The 13,342-nt window shown below is 44.2% G+C and overlaps 1 protein-coding gene across 1 annotated transcript; it reads right to left on the reverse strand.

Annotated features, from left to right (window-relative positions):
• Positions 1–2,990: 2,990 nt before the first annotated feature.
• On the reverse strand, positions 2,991–11,600 carry LOC119353429 (4-alpha-glucanotransferase DPE2-like). Its single transcript, XM_037620053.1, has 23 exons — positions 11,349–11,600; positions 10,552–10,871; positions 10,246–10,363; positions 8,916–8,968; positions 8,653–8,780; positions 8,432–8,561; positions 7,985–8,181; positions 7,802–7,880; positions 7,643–7,681; positions 7,275–7,394; positions 7,093–7,194; positions 6,849–6,932; positions 6,525–6,767; positions 6,315–6,440; positions 6,149–6,223; positions 5,994–6,065; positions 5,649–5,768; positions 5,411–5,508; positions 4,791–4,950; positions 4,605–4,703; positions 4,258–4,455; positions 3,847–3,940; positions 2,991–3,384 (listed from the first exon to the last, which is right to left on the reverse strand). The coding sequence occupies exons 2-23, from the start codon at positions 10,867–10,869 to the stop codon at positions 3,269–3,271; spliced, it is 2,769 nt and encodes a 922-aa protein (XP_037475950.1). The 5' UTR covers positions 10,870–10,871; positions 11,349–11,600; the 3' UTR covers positions 2,991–3,268.
• Positions 11,601–13,342: the final 1,742 nt, after the last annotated feature.

Genomic DNA, 13,342 nt, shown 5'->3' on the forward strand with positions numbered 1-13,342 from the left:
TCAAAGTTCAATGGTACTTCGTTGGTTTCATTGTGTACTTTGTTGGTTTTTCTATGATTCAAGGGGTCTTTGGTTCCGGTGAACACTCGCTTCCGTTTCGGTGTCCATTCCATATTCGCTTCGGTTTCATTTCTTGTGCTATTAGTTTCCACTTCTGAAAAAAATATATGAAAACAAAGGCAATATTCAGTTTCATCCGTTTTCGCTCCGTTTCCATCCCTAGACGCATAGATGTACATGATCTCACATATTTCCGCCAAAGAAGGTTGTCACGTCCAAACTTTGTGCTAACTACCTGAACTGTCTTTGGTTACCTGCCAAACCAAAAAGGAGAGCGCTAGGCGTCAACCGACTGTAGGGAGAAAAGATCAGCCACCTCTCCAACGGTCTGATTATCATGTGTGTGCCCGTCGGATTGGGTCAATGCATCGTCCTCCATGCCTTCCACGGTCGCATCCCATGCACCGCATTGTCCTCCTCCCGCCTCGCATCACCCGCACTCCACTCCCCACCATGCACAACAGATGCCCCCTTTGTAGCATCGGCCATCCCTGTGGCGCCCATCTCCGCTCGTTCAGATGTTATGGCCACACAACAGAGCTGCCCTGCCTCGCAACGTCGTTGGACACTTGCAGCAACATAGCAGGATTGCAGCATCACTTGCACATCCTAGTGCCCACCCCCCACAGCACGCCGGTGAGGCGTCCATCCTTGCAACACCGGGTTGTAGCAACATCTGATGCTACGCCCAGCCCCTTGCAGCACCGGTTGTGCCTCGTCGCAACATCTGTTACAACCACCCCTTGCAGCGCCGACACACTCTATGTTTGCAATGGCGACGAGGTCCTGTGATTGCAACACCGTTGAGAGAGAGCCACCTTGCAGCATCAGTCACTGCCTTGGAGCAAGAATGGTTGTTGCTATCACTTCGTGTTTAGCACCGGCCATCGGTTGTACCACTCTAGCGAGGTTTTGCAGTTGCACTGTCTAGCCCCATGCAGCATCGGGTACCCTATCCGGTCGATAGAGAAGGGAACGGAGGGTGCTTGCGCTCGTCGGGGCCTTGCAACACCATAGTCGTTGGAAACAAGTGGGATGCCCATGACGCACTGGGTGGCTATCCCCCATCCTTGTAGCAGTCGAACCGACCTTACAACGCCGACGCTTGGGTTGGCATGAGCAAACAATGAGTAGCGACAACACCTCCTCTTGCAACATTGTTGCACCCGGGCAACACGACTTGCAACATCTTCTCCGCTCGCAACGATGGCGCGGTTCGGCTTGCAATATCGCATCCTCATCTCCCCGACTCTCTGTGCACACGACCGAGTCGGCTAGCTTGCTCGATGAGGTGGAGGGGTGCTGGGAAAAGAGATGGGGACGATAGTCAATAGGAAGAGCCAAAAGAGCAAGAATCCGAAGATGAGGGGATGGTGTTTGAGGCTTTCATCGACGGGGAATGATGGGGTACGTGTATTGGGAAGGGCCTTAGCCCGTGCTAGGCGCCCTGCCTCCACCACTGGGTGCGTGGTGGCAACTTTACCTGGCAAGCGTACTTCACGTTGGTGCTTTGCCGAGAGAGATGAGTGCTCTATGCCGCAAGATCAGGCAGGTAAAAGAATACTCAATCAAATCAAATCTTCCCAAAATCAAAACTTTCCTTTCTTTCCCCTACGAATACTCAAATCAAACCAATTCCTATCAAAATCTCAACTAAACAAAACATTTTCTTGCACTCAAATTAAATCTTACCAAAATCTAGAGTATGATGAGTGTAAGCCATATGCCACCTATAATTAGCGTTGAACTGACCACAAATGTATGAGCTCGTTGCAACGCACGGGCGATTAACTATGATATTATAGAGTACTCCCTCCGTCCGGTGAAGAGTGTACATCTAGTTTTAAAATTTGTCCATAAAAGAATGTACTTCTATCTTCCCAATGCACTTTAAAGTGAGAAAAAAATACTTCTCTCTCATCACATGGTAATCAAGACCAATAGCAATCTACACATAGTCTTCTTAATTTCTACATGCACTTAGCTCATTGAGGGTTGGGTAATTAAAGAGGAAAGAGATGGTGGCTTGCACATTTTCAATGCATTTTTCACTCAACTCCATAATTTGTTCTAAAAAATTTAGATATACACTCTTCACCGGACAGAGGGAGTACTAAGCATACCCCTTGTCACACATAGGTCACGTCTCTCCGGACCAAGTGCTTGCTGAGCCAGCGAGCAGAGCAGGATCTACTACTCTGTGTCAACTTCAATTTCCGAAGTTTGCACTGTTGCCATCAAATGGCCGGCGGCAAGAGATGGCACCTGTCCACAAATAAAAGTCATGTAGAAGTCCCAGTGCCACCGTGCTACCAACAAAGGGCAAGCAAGCAAGATCCCACCATATGCCATGCCGGCATGGAAGGGAACAGTTAAACTAACCACGCACGGCCAGCCAGCCATGCTTATCGCACAGGCAAGATGAGTGCGACCCTTACCTTCAAAAAGCCAGCGACACTTTTCGCTAAATGTTTCACTGATGAATCGGCATCTGGTACAACCTAACTAAACCTAAGCTTCAAAAGCTAACCCTTTTTTTCTAATAGAATAATAATGGTGTCATGATGCAAAGCAACAAGGTGACGTTTCTGTTTCCCCTTTTGCTCCGCACCAAAGAAAATGGAACCGCATCTTAGCCAGAACCCAGGTTCAGACTTCAGAGGACACGGTTCACATCAAGATTATAAAAGAAGAAGAAAACAGCTTTCTCAGAGGGCAAAGAGCAGATGAAAATATGCAGAAGCTGCATCAGGAACTCCATTTCAGGGCCTTGAATCACACACACATAAGTACTCCCTCTATCACACAATGTAGGACGTTTTTTTTACAATAGTGTAGTGTCAAAAAACGGCTTACATTATGAGACGGAGGGAGTAGAAAACACGCAGAACATAAAAACAGGTGAAGGCAAGACGGCGGGAGAAGATCTCGACGACACAAAAACCGGGGCGCAGGATCATTTATTTCACAAGCCGGCCTTGATATATAGAATGATATACCAGTAGTTATTATTCTCCAGAGCATCGAAAAAGGAATTATGAGCGGGCGTAACGATTTTCTCTAGCCGAAACAACATCAGCTAGCTCAACGGGGCATGGCGGTAATACACCGCCTTATTATCCTATATATTCCTCATGATCATGATCGTGCCCGGCGACGACTGACCGTTCTTCGCGGTCCTTTGTTGTTCCTACAATTTGCCGGTCGACTAGGCCTTGTCCGTTTTGTTGCCAGGGAATGACCTCCCGCTGCTTGTGACGAGGTTCTTGATGCTCGCCTGGATGTCCTTGTCCTCCAGTATGGACTCCAGTGACACATGTAGGCCTGCAGCAGATGTATTTTGGGAAAACAAGTTAGATCCAAGGTGGGGGGAAAAAGATACGCTTTCCGGGGTTAAATATACACAATGGGAACACAAATCACATGCGAGGCTCCAAAGGTGTCGCTTTAGCTTAGAAAGGCTACGCTGACGAATCGTTCGAAAACGATAGTGTCCTACAAGTTCTCCCGGGTGTTATCTATTCAGCTGAAGTTGATGGGACAGCATTTTGATGATGCTTTTGTCCCCAGATATTAAATTGGTCCGCCGTGCCACCTCCAGTGATGTGTATAGCTCCACATCAAATGGTTAAGTAGACACTGGCAGGAACACATACTGAACTGTAAAAATGTTTCAACCTTGCCACTAAAACCAGGCAAATAACGAAACAGGTAGTAGGAGTATATTGTATTTGCACGAAAAAGAGGCATTGTGTCAGGAATAGCCTTTGGAAAAAATGAACTTACGGAATCTCCAATAATGCCTCGGGTTAGTGGGATCGTTGATTGTTTCTTCCGCTGCTGGTCTTGCGGTGTATTTGTCTTTCAGAGCGAGCAGATCCTGGTAAAGAAGAAACCCCAAGTATATTCATGTACTTGTTTCTGTTAAAAACCCAATCATAGTACCCCCTCCAGTACTTAAAAATATGATGTTTGGACATTTGATAGTCTCCAAAAGATAACTTTGATAATTAATTTGTACTACAATATAATTATAAAACCCCAAAATGTTAACATTTCAAAGTAAATTTTGAGACAAATCCAATCCAATATTTCCAAATTTATTGGCTGTCAATGCTGTAAAAGTTTAGCCAAAATTATGTCCAAACAGCATATTTTTACTGGATGGAGTATATGGTACAAGTTGAAGTCCTATACCTGTAGCGGAAAGATTGCCCACATTGACGGTGCATCGAAATGCTGCTGAAGAATGAAGTTTACTACTTCTGGGGTGCAACGAGATGGGGCCTCTTTGTCGCTGCCAATTACAGTCTTGTAAAAACGACTTCTTGTCCCTTCATCTCCTTCCCACCAAGCACGTAATGTGGAGCAATCATGACATGAGGGAGCACAAACCTGGAAGGTCATCCAACACAATTTATCATCTGATGTAGCATACTTTTACTTATATTTCCAACTCTTACTTTAAATTTTGTCTTAATATAATACTGTAAATTTTCATCTAAAAAATTAGAGTGTAATACTGGCAACAGAGTGAAACACACCGTCATATAGCTGTACTTGGACGGAATATCAAATTCCAAGCCTGGTTCACTAGGCATTCTCTGGATACGCAATCCAATCAACGCGAGTTCTAGCATAACCTGGATAAATATCTTACTGTTATTTTAAGAACATAGTCAGCACAAACCAATAGTTATTTTTTAGCATGTCCAGGAAAGATGCCATACAGGGTGAACACAAGCAGGGATAAGGCCAAGATCTTCCCCGCATGCCAACATATCCGAACAGTCCAATAGAACAGGTAGAGTCTTCAGTGCATTTTGTCGCCAAAGATTTTCTTGGCGAACGAAATAATAGTCATGGTATAATCTTCTAAGGACATTTTTGCTGTAAAAAAACATCGATGAGAAGATGAAATAGTCAATAAAGACAGATTTGGTTAGGACATAATGTTAAAATCAATAGCGTACTACTCCCTTTGTCCGAAAAAGCTTGTCCCTCAAATGGATGTATCTAGCACCAGGGGCAAGCTTGGGACAAGCTTTTTCGGACGGAGGGAGTATAAGCAAGAAACTAAAGTTGGTTGCACACTATTTTGATTATCTTGATAGCAAACTGCCTACTAAAGATATAATTCATTTTTCTTGAGGAAATGCATAATATGAACCATGATTATGCAACTAAGAGGTTATAGCAGTACGATGAAGATAAAAATCGCAACTAAGTACAACATCACAATGCTCATACGCCGTTAGTCTGTTGCACTAAGTACTTAATCAATATCAACAAGCCTGAAGAAACTTTACAGATCAACCAGAAGCACCTATAACTGTGAAAAAAAGATTACCTATGTTCATCTAAGTCCCTAAAACTTGAAGTATCCTCCAGGTTAAAACGGGGATAGTACTTTGTGGAGTCCTCAGGATCTCTGATGAGGACTATATTCTGCAGAACAAACAAACAGATCTACTTTAATATGTTTTCAAAAATATTAGTCAAAATTTGATAGAAGAAAAAGGAGGCGGATGTTAGGAGAAAATATTAACATGAGGATACAGTGTGTGCACAACAGAAGGCCGAATTACCTGTAGAAGATCGAACAGACCACGCTGAATACTGTCTTCTTTCTCCAGCCAGAGTGATTTTTCGGGACTGGTTTTAATCTTTGTAATAATCTTTTTCTCGGTGTTGCATTCCTCTTTGAACTATATGCATGAATGAACCAGTCAAAGACAAGTGAAATTAAAGGAAGCAATGGCATGTAAAAGAACATCAGTTAAAAATTCACATGCCTTAGATTGAGAAATAGATATGCTTGTAATAATTACTGAACTAATAATATGTTGCTATCAATAATAATTTCACATGCAGACTCAAGTACCCCATATGTCCAACTGTTATAAAAGGAGAATATAACTGCTTTGCATTACCTCGTAGCAGTGTTTCTGATACTCGTGCAGAAAGTTGGATGCAACAACTGTCCAAAGAGATCCAAACTTCTCCTGAAACATGATAAAAACGTCATGCTGCTGGCACCCTCATCTTTACTGAAACAATTCCGGAACATCGGTTTGAACATGGTTACCTCCAGCATGTCCTGACGAATATATGGGCGGCTCATCCGATCAAAATCCCAGATACCATCACCTAGAAGCTCCTCCTGTAAGTGAACTCAGAAACAAGTCAGATAAACTACTATAGAGGTTTTTTCTGGTCCCTTTTGTTTCTTTTAAAACGGATAAGAAACGAACCTGACTAAGAGGAATTGAAGGTCTAAATTTTCCACAGAGACCTGTGGCAGCATGTTCTGGAAGCTCCCAGATCCTAAAGAAACCCAAAATATGGTCTATCCTATACGCTGTGAAGAATTTTGATAGCTGCAACATGCTAATAGCAGATGAGTAATGGCAAGCAAAGGTGACTGCCAGACAGGGAAAAAATAAAACAGTGCTGTTAATAACCTGTGTCAGACGAGCTCGCCACCACCCATAATTATCCTTTGACATCTCCTCCCAGTTATATGTAGGAAAACCCCAATTTTGTCCACTTTTGGCAAAGTAATCTGGAGGTGCACCAGTAGCGGTATTCATGCGAAATAATGTAGGGTTTACCCAAGTATCCACGCTGTTCCTATCAACACCAATAGGTAAATCTCCTTTCAGAATAACCTTGTTCTTCCTTGCATATGTAGCTGCATCTGATAACTAATAAGGAGGGAATGAGAATGAATGTCCACAAATATATATACATTTATAGAGTTCTGAATGACAACGGCCAATACTTACTTGTGTAAATAGATGATATTGGACATAGTAGTGGAAGCGTATAATATCGTGGTGCAAAGCATCTGCTGCGACTAGCTTGTCAAGCTGCAAGAAATTGCATAAAGAGACATCTCTTATTAGCTGTGTATTTTCCATATGCGCTCTCAGAAAGAACTAGACCAGATTGCAGAATTTACTAAATAGTAGAATGTTATTAGGAAGCTATGCAGGAAATATGGGATCATTAGCATATCATTTCCAATACCTTCTCCTTGGAAAACTGAGAAAACCGACCCCACTGGCTGTGATCTGATGTATCGAAGAAATCCCGAAGAAAGCAAAATGCAGCATATGGCTTCAACCATTCCTATTGAAACGTGGTATGAAAGCAATCAAATGTAGTTTGAAATAAGTGGACTAAAAAATATGAAATGCCAGTAGTTATACCTCATTTTCAGATAAGAACTGCTTGAACGGAGCTGAATTTAGCACTTTGTCCTTTTCTAGATTAAATATTTTTTGGGCAATTCTGAGTTTCGTGGCCAACGCTGCCTCATAGTCGACGTCCTATTTTAACATTAGGGGAAAATGTTAGATCTGCAAAAAGTCCAAGAACCATTTGGGTTCCATGAGCAAAGTCACACTTTTTGAAGTTTTTCAAATACAGTGGATGATCTGATTTAAAGAGCAAGCATAGCAAAAGAGCAGCAAGGACAAGAAGTGCATCCAGCCCAAATGCAAAGCATAGTCAGACATTTACTTTTGCAGTGATGACAGAAAGTAAATGATACTTTATACACGTGAAAATGCATTACCTTTTTGTCCAACTCCTTCTTTGCCTTCGAAATCTCTTCCTGTGACAATATGCAAAATTGAGTACCGGATCAGGTGATTCAGAATTGAAGAGATCAGTGAAACGAGAAGCCAAAACAGACTAGTATAAGAGTTAATATGAAAGGCACACGAAGTTAGACCTTAACATCTGCTGGAATAGCATCTGAAAGCGCCTGCACTCTCAGGTACAAGGGGTGCAACGCAAATACGGAGAGTGAGCTGTAAATAAGAACGTGTAGGACATTATTTTCTCTTCAGAAATGTGTCTTTCATACTTCAAGCGAAAGCACAAGGGAGGATGAAGCAGTGTATCTTAGTAGTACCTATATGGATATGAATCCCACCACATCTTGTTAACAGAAGTATCATTGATAGGAAGGAGCTGAACAAGATGAAAACCCGAATTGACTGCCCAGTCAACAAGAAGTTTAAGATCTGGGAATTCTCCAACACCAAGATCCTCATTTGACCTGATTGAGAACATCGGTACGGCAACACCAGCACCCCTCCATGGTGCTTCCTGATAAAACAAATGATAAATTAGTCCGACACGCTAGTCATGTATGATGCATACTACATCCTCAGCTTTCTTGCCTAAGCACAGCGTGGCAGGGTTCTATCTGAATATGGTTCATTTCCTAATGCACCATAGCATGGTAAACGGTTGCGGGAACTAAATAGTAGCATGTACCTATCAAGCTTTCTGGCAAGGAATATATGAATTGCTAGAACATTCTTAGTGGATGACTCATTATGAATGCAGACGTTACCCGGAGGGAGCCATCAGATAATAAGATGTGTCTGGATGGCTTGGGTGATGATAAATCCACATCAACCTCTCTGTTTGGGCCAAACTCCAATGAAGAGACTCCTGCTTCACTAACTTGACAGTACTTATATGTGGAATATTATTAAGGACAACACATTAGTGTTGGCACAACAAATAATACAAAAATACTAACTAAGAAAATAGTTTTTTGCACAAGGATATTTTACTGGGAACTCAGACTTCCGCAACACACAGTAGGCTTTCCAAATGGAATCTCCAACATAGTTGAGCTTGAGGCCATTTTGAGCTTTCCAATTTCCTACCGCGAGGTTACTTCCTGTGACGACAACCTGAAGTTTTGTGATTGGCAATAGTTAGGACACCAGCAAGTAAGTATAACTCATTGAACTATGATGCGATAAGGGCGCTAAGTACAACTAATCATAGCTTATAAACGGAAACAAAAGTGTATGAATAATACTTACAGTAGAGCCAGCTGCTAGCCGAGGACAACTGATAATAAATTGCACGACAATATCTGTTCAACAAAGATCATAGAAGACAAATTCAAATAATGCTAATGTTGTACCGAAAAAGGCTTCTGCCCCACTTTATATATAAAGCAAACCACCAGAGCCAAACAAGGTAACAAACAAGTCCACGCCACACACATACCAAGTACGATAAGGTTCTGCTGAGGGCACAGCTCAATGCTAATGTTGTATCTAACCATCAAAGCAGAATTAGTTCATTTCTTTGTTTACTTTCAGATACTCCATTGGTAAAGACTAAATAGAAAAAATTCTTTAAATAGTAAATACTACAAGCACGAGACATCACCTCGAACGTTCTACAAATACTATAAAGTAGGAAGGAAAAGAGTGTTTTATTTAACATGTATTTAGCATGGAAAGAGCTTATGCTACATTCTTTATTATTCAGCAAATCTTTACTCTTGTAAAGATCAAAACCGATGGCGGCGGTCCGTTCATCTTGGACTATACCAACCACCAGATCTGCACCAAACAGCAGTCCTAGACCCTATTTTTGTGTCCTTGTATTTATCTTGATTCCTGTAGAGATGCCAATGTTGCAAGCATTGCCAATAAGCAATCTGCAAAAACTAATGTTGATACCATTTTTCTTCAAAAAATTGGAGTGGCTGTTTATTATTGTGGCGACAGTCCGCTCATCTCGGACTATACCAACCATCAGATCTGCATCAAACGGCAGTCCTAAACTCTAAAAAAATTATCCTTGCATTTATCTTGATTCCTGTAGAGATCCCAATGTTTCAAGCATTGCCAATAAGGCAACCTGCAAAAACTAATGTTCATAGCATTTTTCTTCAACAAATTACGATGACCTTTTATTGTTTGGAGCCAGTGGCTTGACAATCAATCCAACTGGACTTTGCATGATTATTTTAAATACTTTAACAGGTTTCCAGTAATCTTTCAACTAAATTTATTGTCGACCCGTAGCAACACACGGGCTCCTAGCAGTATCTTTACTCTTATAAAGATACGAGCTGGTGGCGGTTCGTTTACCTCTTAAGTTATTACGAATTAGCACGGAGCACGTATGGTTGTTTCCATTGATGTAGATTTTCAGATAATAGTTCTTCATTTTGCACGAACTCACGGACTATGGCGGCACAAGCATTTAAACAATGCATAATATACAACAGATATAAATTCTGTAGCAACGCACGAGCATTTAGCTAGTATTTTTTTTAAATCAGGTATGTGTTGATTGGCTTCTCCGGTGCCAGTCGATTCCATCGGTTTGAGACTTTCAGTTTTAAAATATTACCTTCAGGATCCAAAGTTTTGCTGAGGGAAGGAGGCTGCAGTTGCCTTTTAGCATTATCAGTTGTGCTGAAAATGACGTTCTTGAACGCACTCCGGAGGAAAAGAGCTTCAGAAGCATCCTGAATCCAGACGACGACCAAATGGTCATATAAGCAGCAACTTAACAACAAAGATACATAACATTCAGCTAAGTTGGTAAGCCTCGTTCATGGTTGCTGCCAATGTGGCTAATACTTGTACAGAATGTAAATATACACCAGCAAGCAAGAGGACAGTTGGATGAACACATGAAAGTTTCAATGAGTACCTGCCACCAGTCGCGGACCTCGACGACGTCGCCGTCCTTGACGCCCTCCGGCACCACTAGCTTCTTCTTCTCCCCGGCCTCCCGTCTGAGAACGTTCTTGTGGTCGTCCACCACATGGTAGCTGTACTCACAGGTGAAGACAGCGGGGACTGAAACCTGGCCACACCAGACCAGCGCGTTCCCCTCGTGGACCGGGCTCAGGGCCAGCCCCTGCTTGACGTTCCAGGAGCCGAGCGCCGGCGCGGAGCCGGCGATGACGAGGCTCTGCCCCCATTCCGTGTAGTACGGTAGCTTGAAGATGAGGGTCACTTTCGCCATCTCTTCAGAGCAGGCAGGCAGAAACATGAGCGCAGCAAGGTTAATTACGAGCTGAATGCATCAATGGCAAAAAATATAAAAAGATGGCTTAAATATTTGTTAGCGTAAGGATGAATCCGCCATTTCTCCCTCGGAGATGAATCACAGATCCAAAGAATGGATGAGCGGTTCCTTGGGACACGCCCCTGACCCCCCCACCCACACACACATTGATTCCTCCTGTTCCCATGGGATTCGAGGATCCGAAACACGGCTTTTCCGGTTGGGCGCGAAAAGAGAGGCGGGCCAGATTCGCGGAATCAAGAAATCCCCCACGTTGGCACGTCCCTCCCCGCCCCATTGCCGCCATGACCGAGGTTACCGAGAGCAAACAGACGGCAGCGGCCCGGTGCCCAGGCGAATCGGGACGCCGGGGGCTCTCTGTCTGCCTTCCAAACCAAGAAACAGAGCAGGAGGAGGAGGGAGGAAGCGGGCGTTACCTTGGGCGAGCACGGACGGCGCCAATGGCGGCCACGGAGGGGGATGGGATCAGCGGCGGAACAAGGAGGGAGGGGGCTCAGGAGAGCGAGAGCATGGACGGAGGGGGAGAAGGTGCCAAGAGATGATGAGGGGTGTGAGGGTGACGTTAACGACGGAGGGCGGGCATGGAAAGCGGCACCTGTGAGCCGCGGTGACGGGAGGGGCTAAAAAAGGCGGCCTTTCTGGTCCCTTCCCCCGGCTTTGTGGATCCGGGCGGGCGACGGGCGGAACGCTTCTTCCCCGGGCGGCCACACGGGCGGAGCGGCGAGCCCGAGGCGGTAAAAGCTCGCCATTTTTTGTGTGGCTGGGGAGGAGGTGGCTGCTGCTGACACGGCGACACGTGAGGACGAGACGAACCGCAGTTGTCCATGCCATGCCGCCCGTCTCGATGCGCTCTCCGCTCTGCTGCGGCTGCAACTTGCGGACGGACCTGCACCTGCACGCGGGAGAGAGAGAGAGAGATTGTTTGTGTGTGGGTGTGGGTGTCCATTAAGGGCAAGTTGTCGCGTCTGGAAGGGATGAGGAGCGCAACAAATCTGGGCTGTATCCGATCTGAACTTTTTATTTTTACTGTAAATTAAACTGCGCGTCAGACTGGCGGTCTGTCAGTGTGCGATTTGGTCCCAAGATAAGCTTATTTTCTCGCCGTAAACGGCAACGCTGATGGGATCTGGAGCTGCCGATTCAGGCAAAAGCACTACACTGGTGCTAGTACTAGTACTCCCTCCACCCCAAAATTCTTGTTTTAGATTAGTCTAGACAGGAACTGCCACTTGAATACTGCACTGACTGGTGAGGATTGCGGCTTTGTCCTATGCACGATGGCTTCGACATAGGTGGCCAAATGGGCCAGCCGGCGAGCATGCCGGTACGGCCCGCCATGGGCCAGGCACGGCACGGGCTAAACGGCCGTGCCCGGCACGCGGCACGCCTTGGACCGTGCCTGGGCTTGGAGCCTGGGCACGCGGGCCGGCACGGCATGACCCGTTTATTTTTTATATATGTATACCTAAAATATAGCTCAATAGGCACGATTACGATGGGCCAGGTTGTGTCGTGTCGGGCCGGTCCGTTTGGCCAGGTCTGCTTCGAGATCCCTGGACGGTTTGGACGGACTTGGCCATGTGTACCGTCACCGGATGCACAACTCCAAACACCCACAGGAACACTCAGGGCCTCGTCATCTTTGGGACCGGAAAAGAAAACAATAGTTTGGTTGTGTTGAGATAGACTAGTGTATTTGTTGCAACAAACACTTCATCCGTCCAAATGCCCGGGGTGCTACCAGTCCTTGGCTTGACAGCAAAATATGAATTACACGCCACTGAATGTTTTGCGGCATATAGTTCATCTTCAAAAGCCAACATCATTTATTTATTTATTATGAGTAACATCGGTTTATCTTTTTCTTTTTCTTTGCGAATAGCATGGGTTTAACATTCCCCACCAAGTTCCGAATCACGTGCAATTCACGGTCGAATTTGTTAGATTTGTCGTTTTGATTCTCTATATGTGGAATGAATACTGCAGGTTTGCAAATTTATAGCATAGTGTATACATGTCATACTGTTAAAATTATATCACTACATAATTTTCATGATCATATGGGCGTCAAACTATGCATTAGTAGTAGTAGAGGTACATGTAAAGGAGCTGGAACACTAGACACTTCAACTAGCACCTAAGCAGTCCTAAGCAACATTTTTCTATCACCTTTCTCTTACGGTATTGCGAAGGCAGCCCTAAAGTTTAGAAAGTCAACTTAGACTTTCAAAAGAAAATATAACAACGTGTAAATCAAATGTAACAGTTGGTAGGTGCAGGGAGTTGACGATGGTGATTGTAATGAATTTACCACTCATACCCAAGTTCAGGGTCTCGAGATGGTTAATAACCCTACATTCTGCTACTGAGCTATATTGACACAGAGGGTTCAGCGAATACAAGAGCTAGA

This window comes from Triticum dicoccoides, chromosome 2A (assembly GCF_002162155.2).
Source record: "Triticum dicoccoides isolate Atlit2015 ecotype Zavitan chromosome 2A, WEW_v2.0, whole genome shotgun sequence".
Classification (NCBI taxonomy): Eukaryota; Viridiplantae; Streptophyta; class Magnoliopsida; order Poales; family Poaceae; genus Triticum; species Triticum dicoccoides.

Coding starts and splice junctions, on each gene's coding strand:
- LOC119353429 (XM_037620053.1), bottom strand. CDS start 10,869: ATGGCGAAAGTGACCCTCATCTTCAAGCTACCGTACTACACGGAATGG. Junction 10,364..10,551: donor AGGTCCGCGACTGGTGGCAG/GTACTCATTGAA, acceptor GTCTGGATTCAG/GATGCTTCTGAAGCTCTTTT. Junction 6,224..6,314: donor CTTCAATTCCTCTTAGTCAG/GTTCGTTTCTTA, acceptor GTTCACTTACAG/GAGGAGCTTCTAGGTGATGG.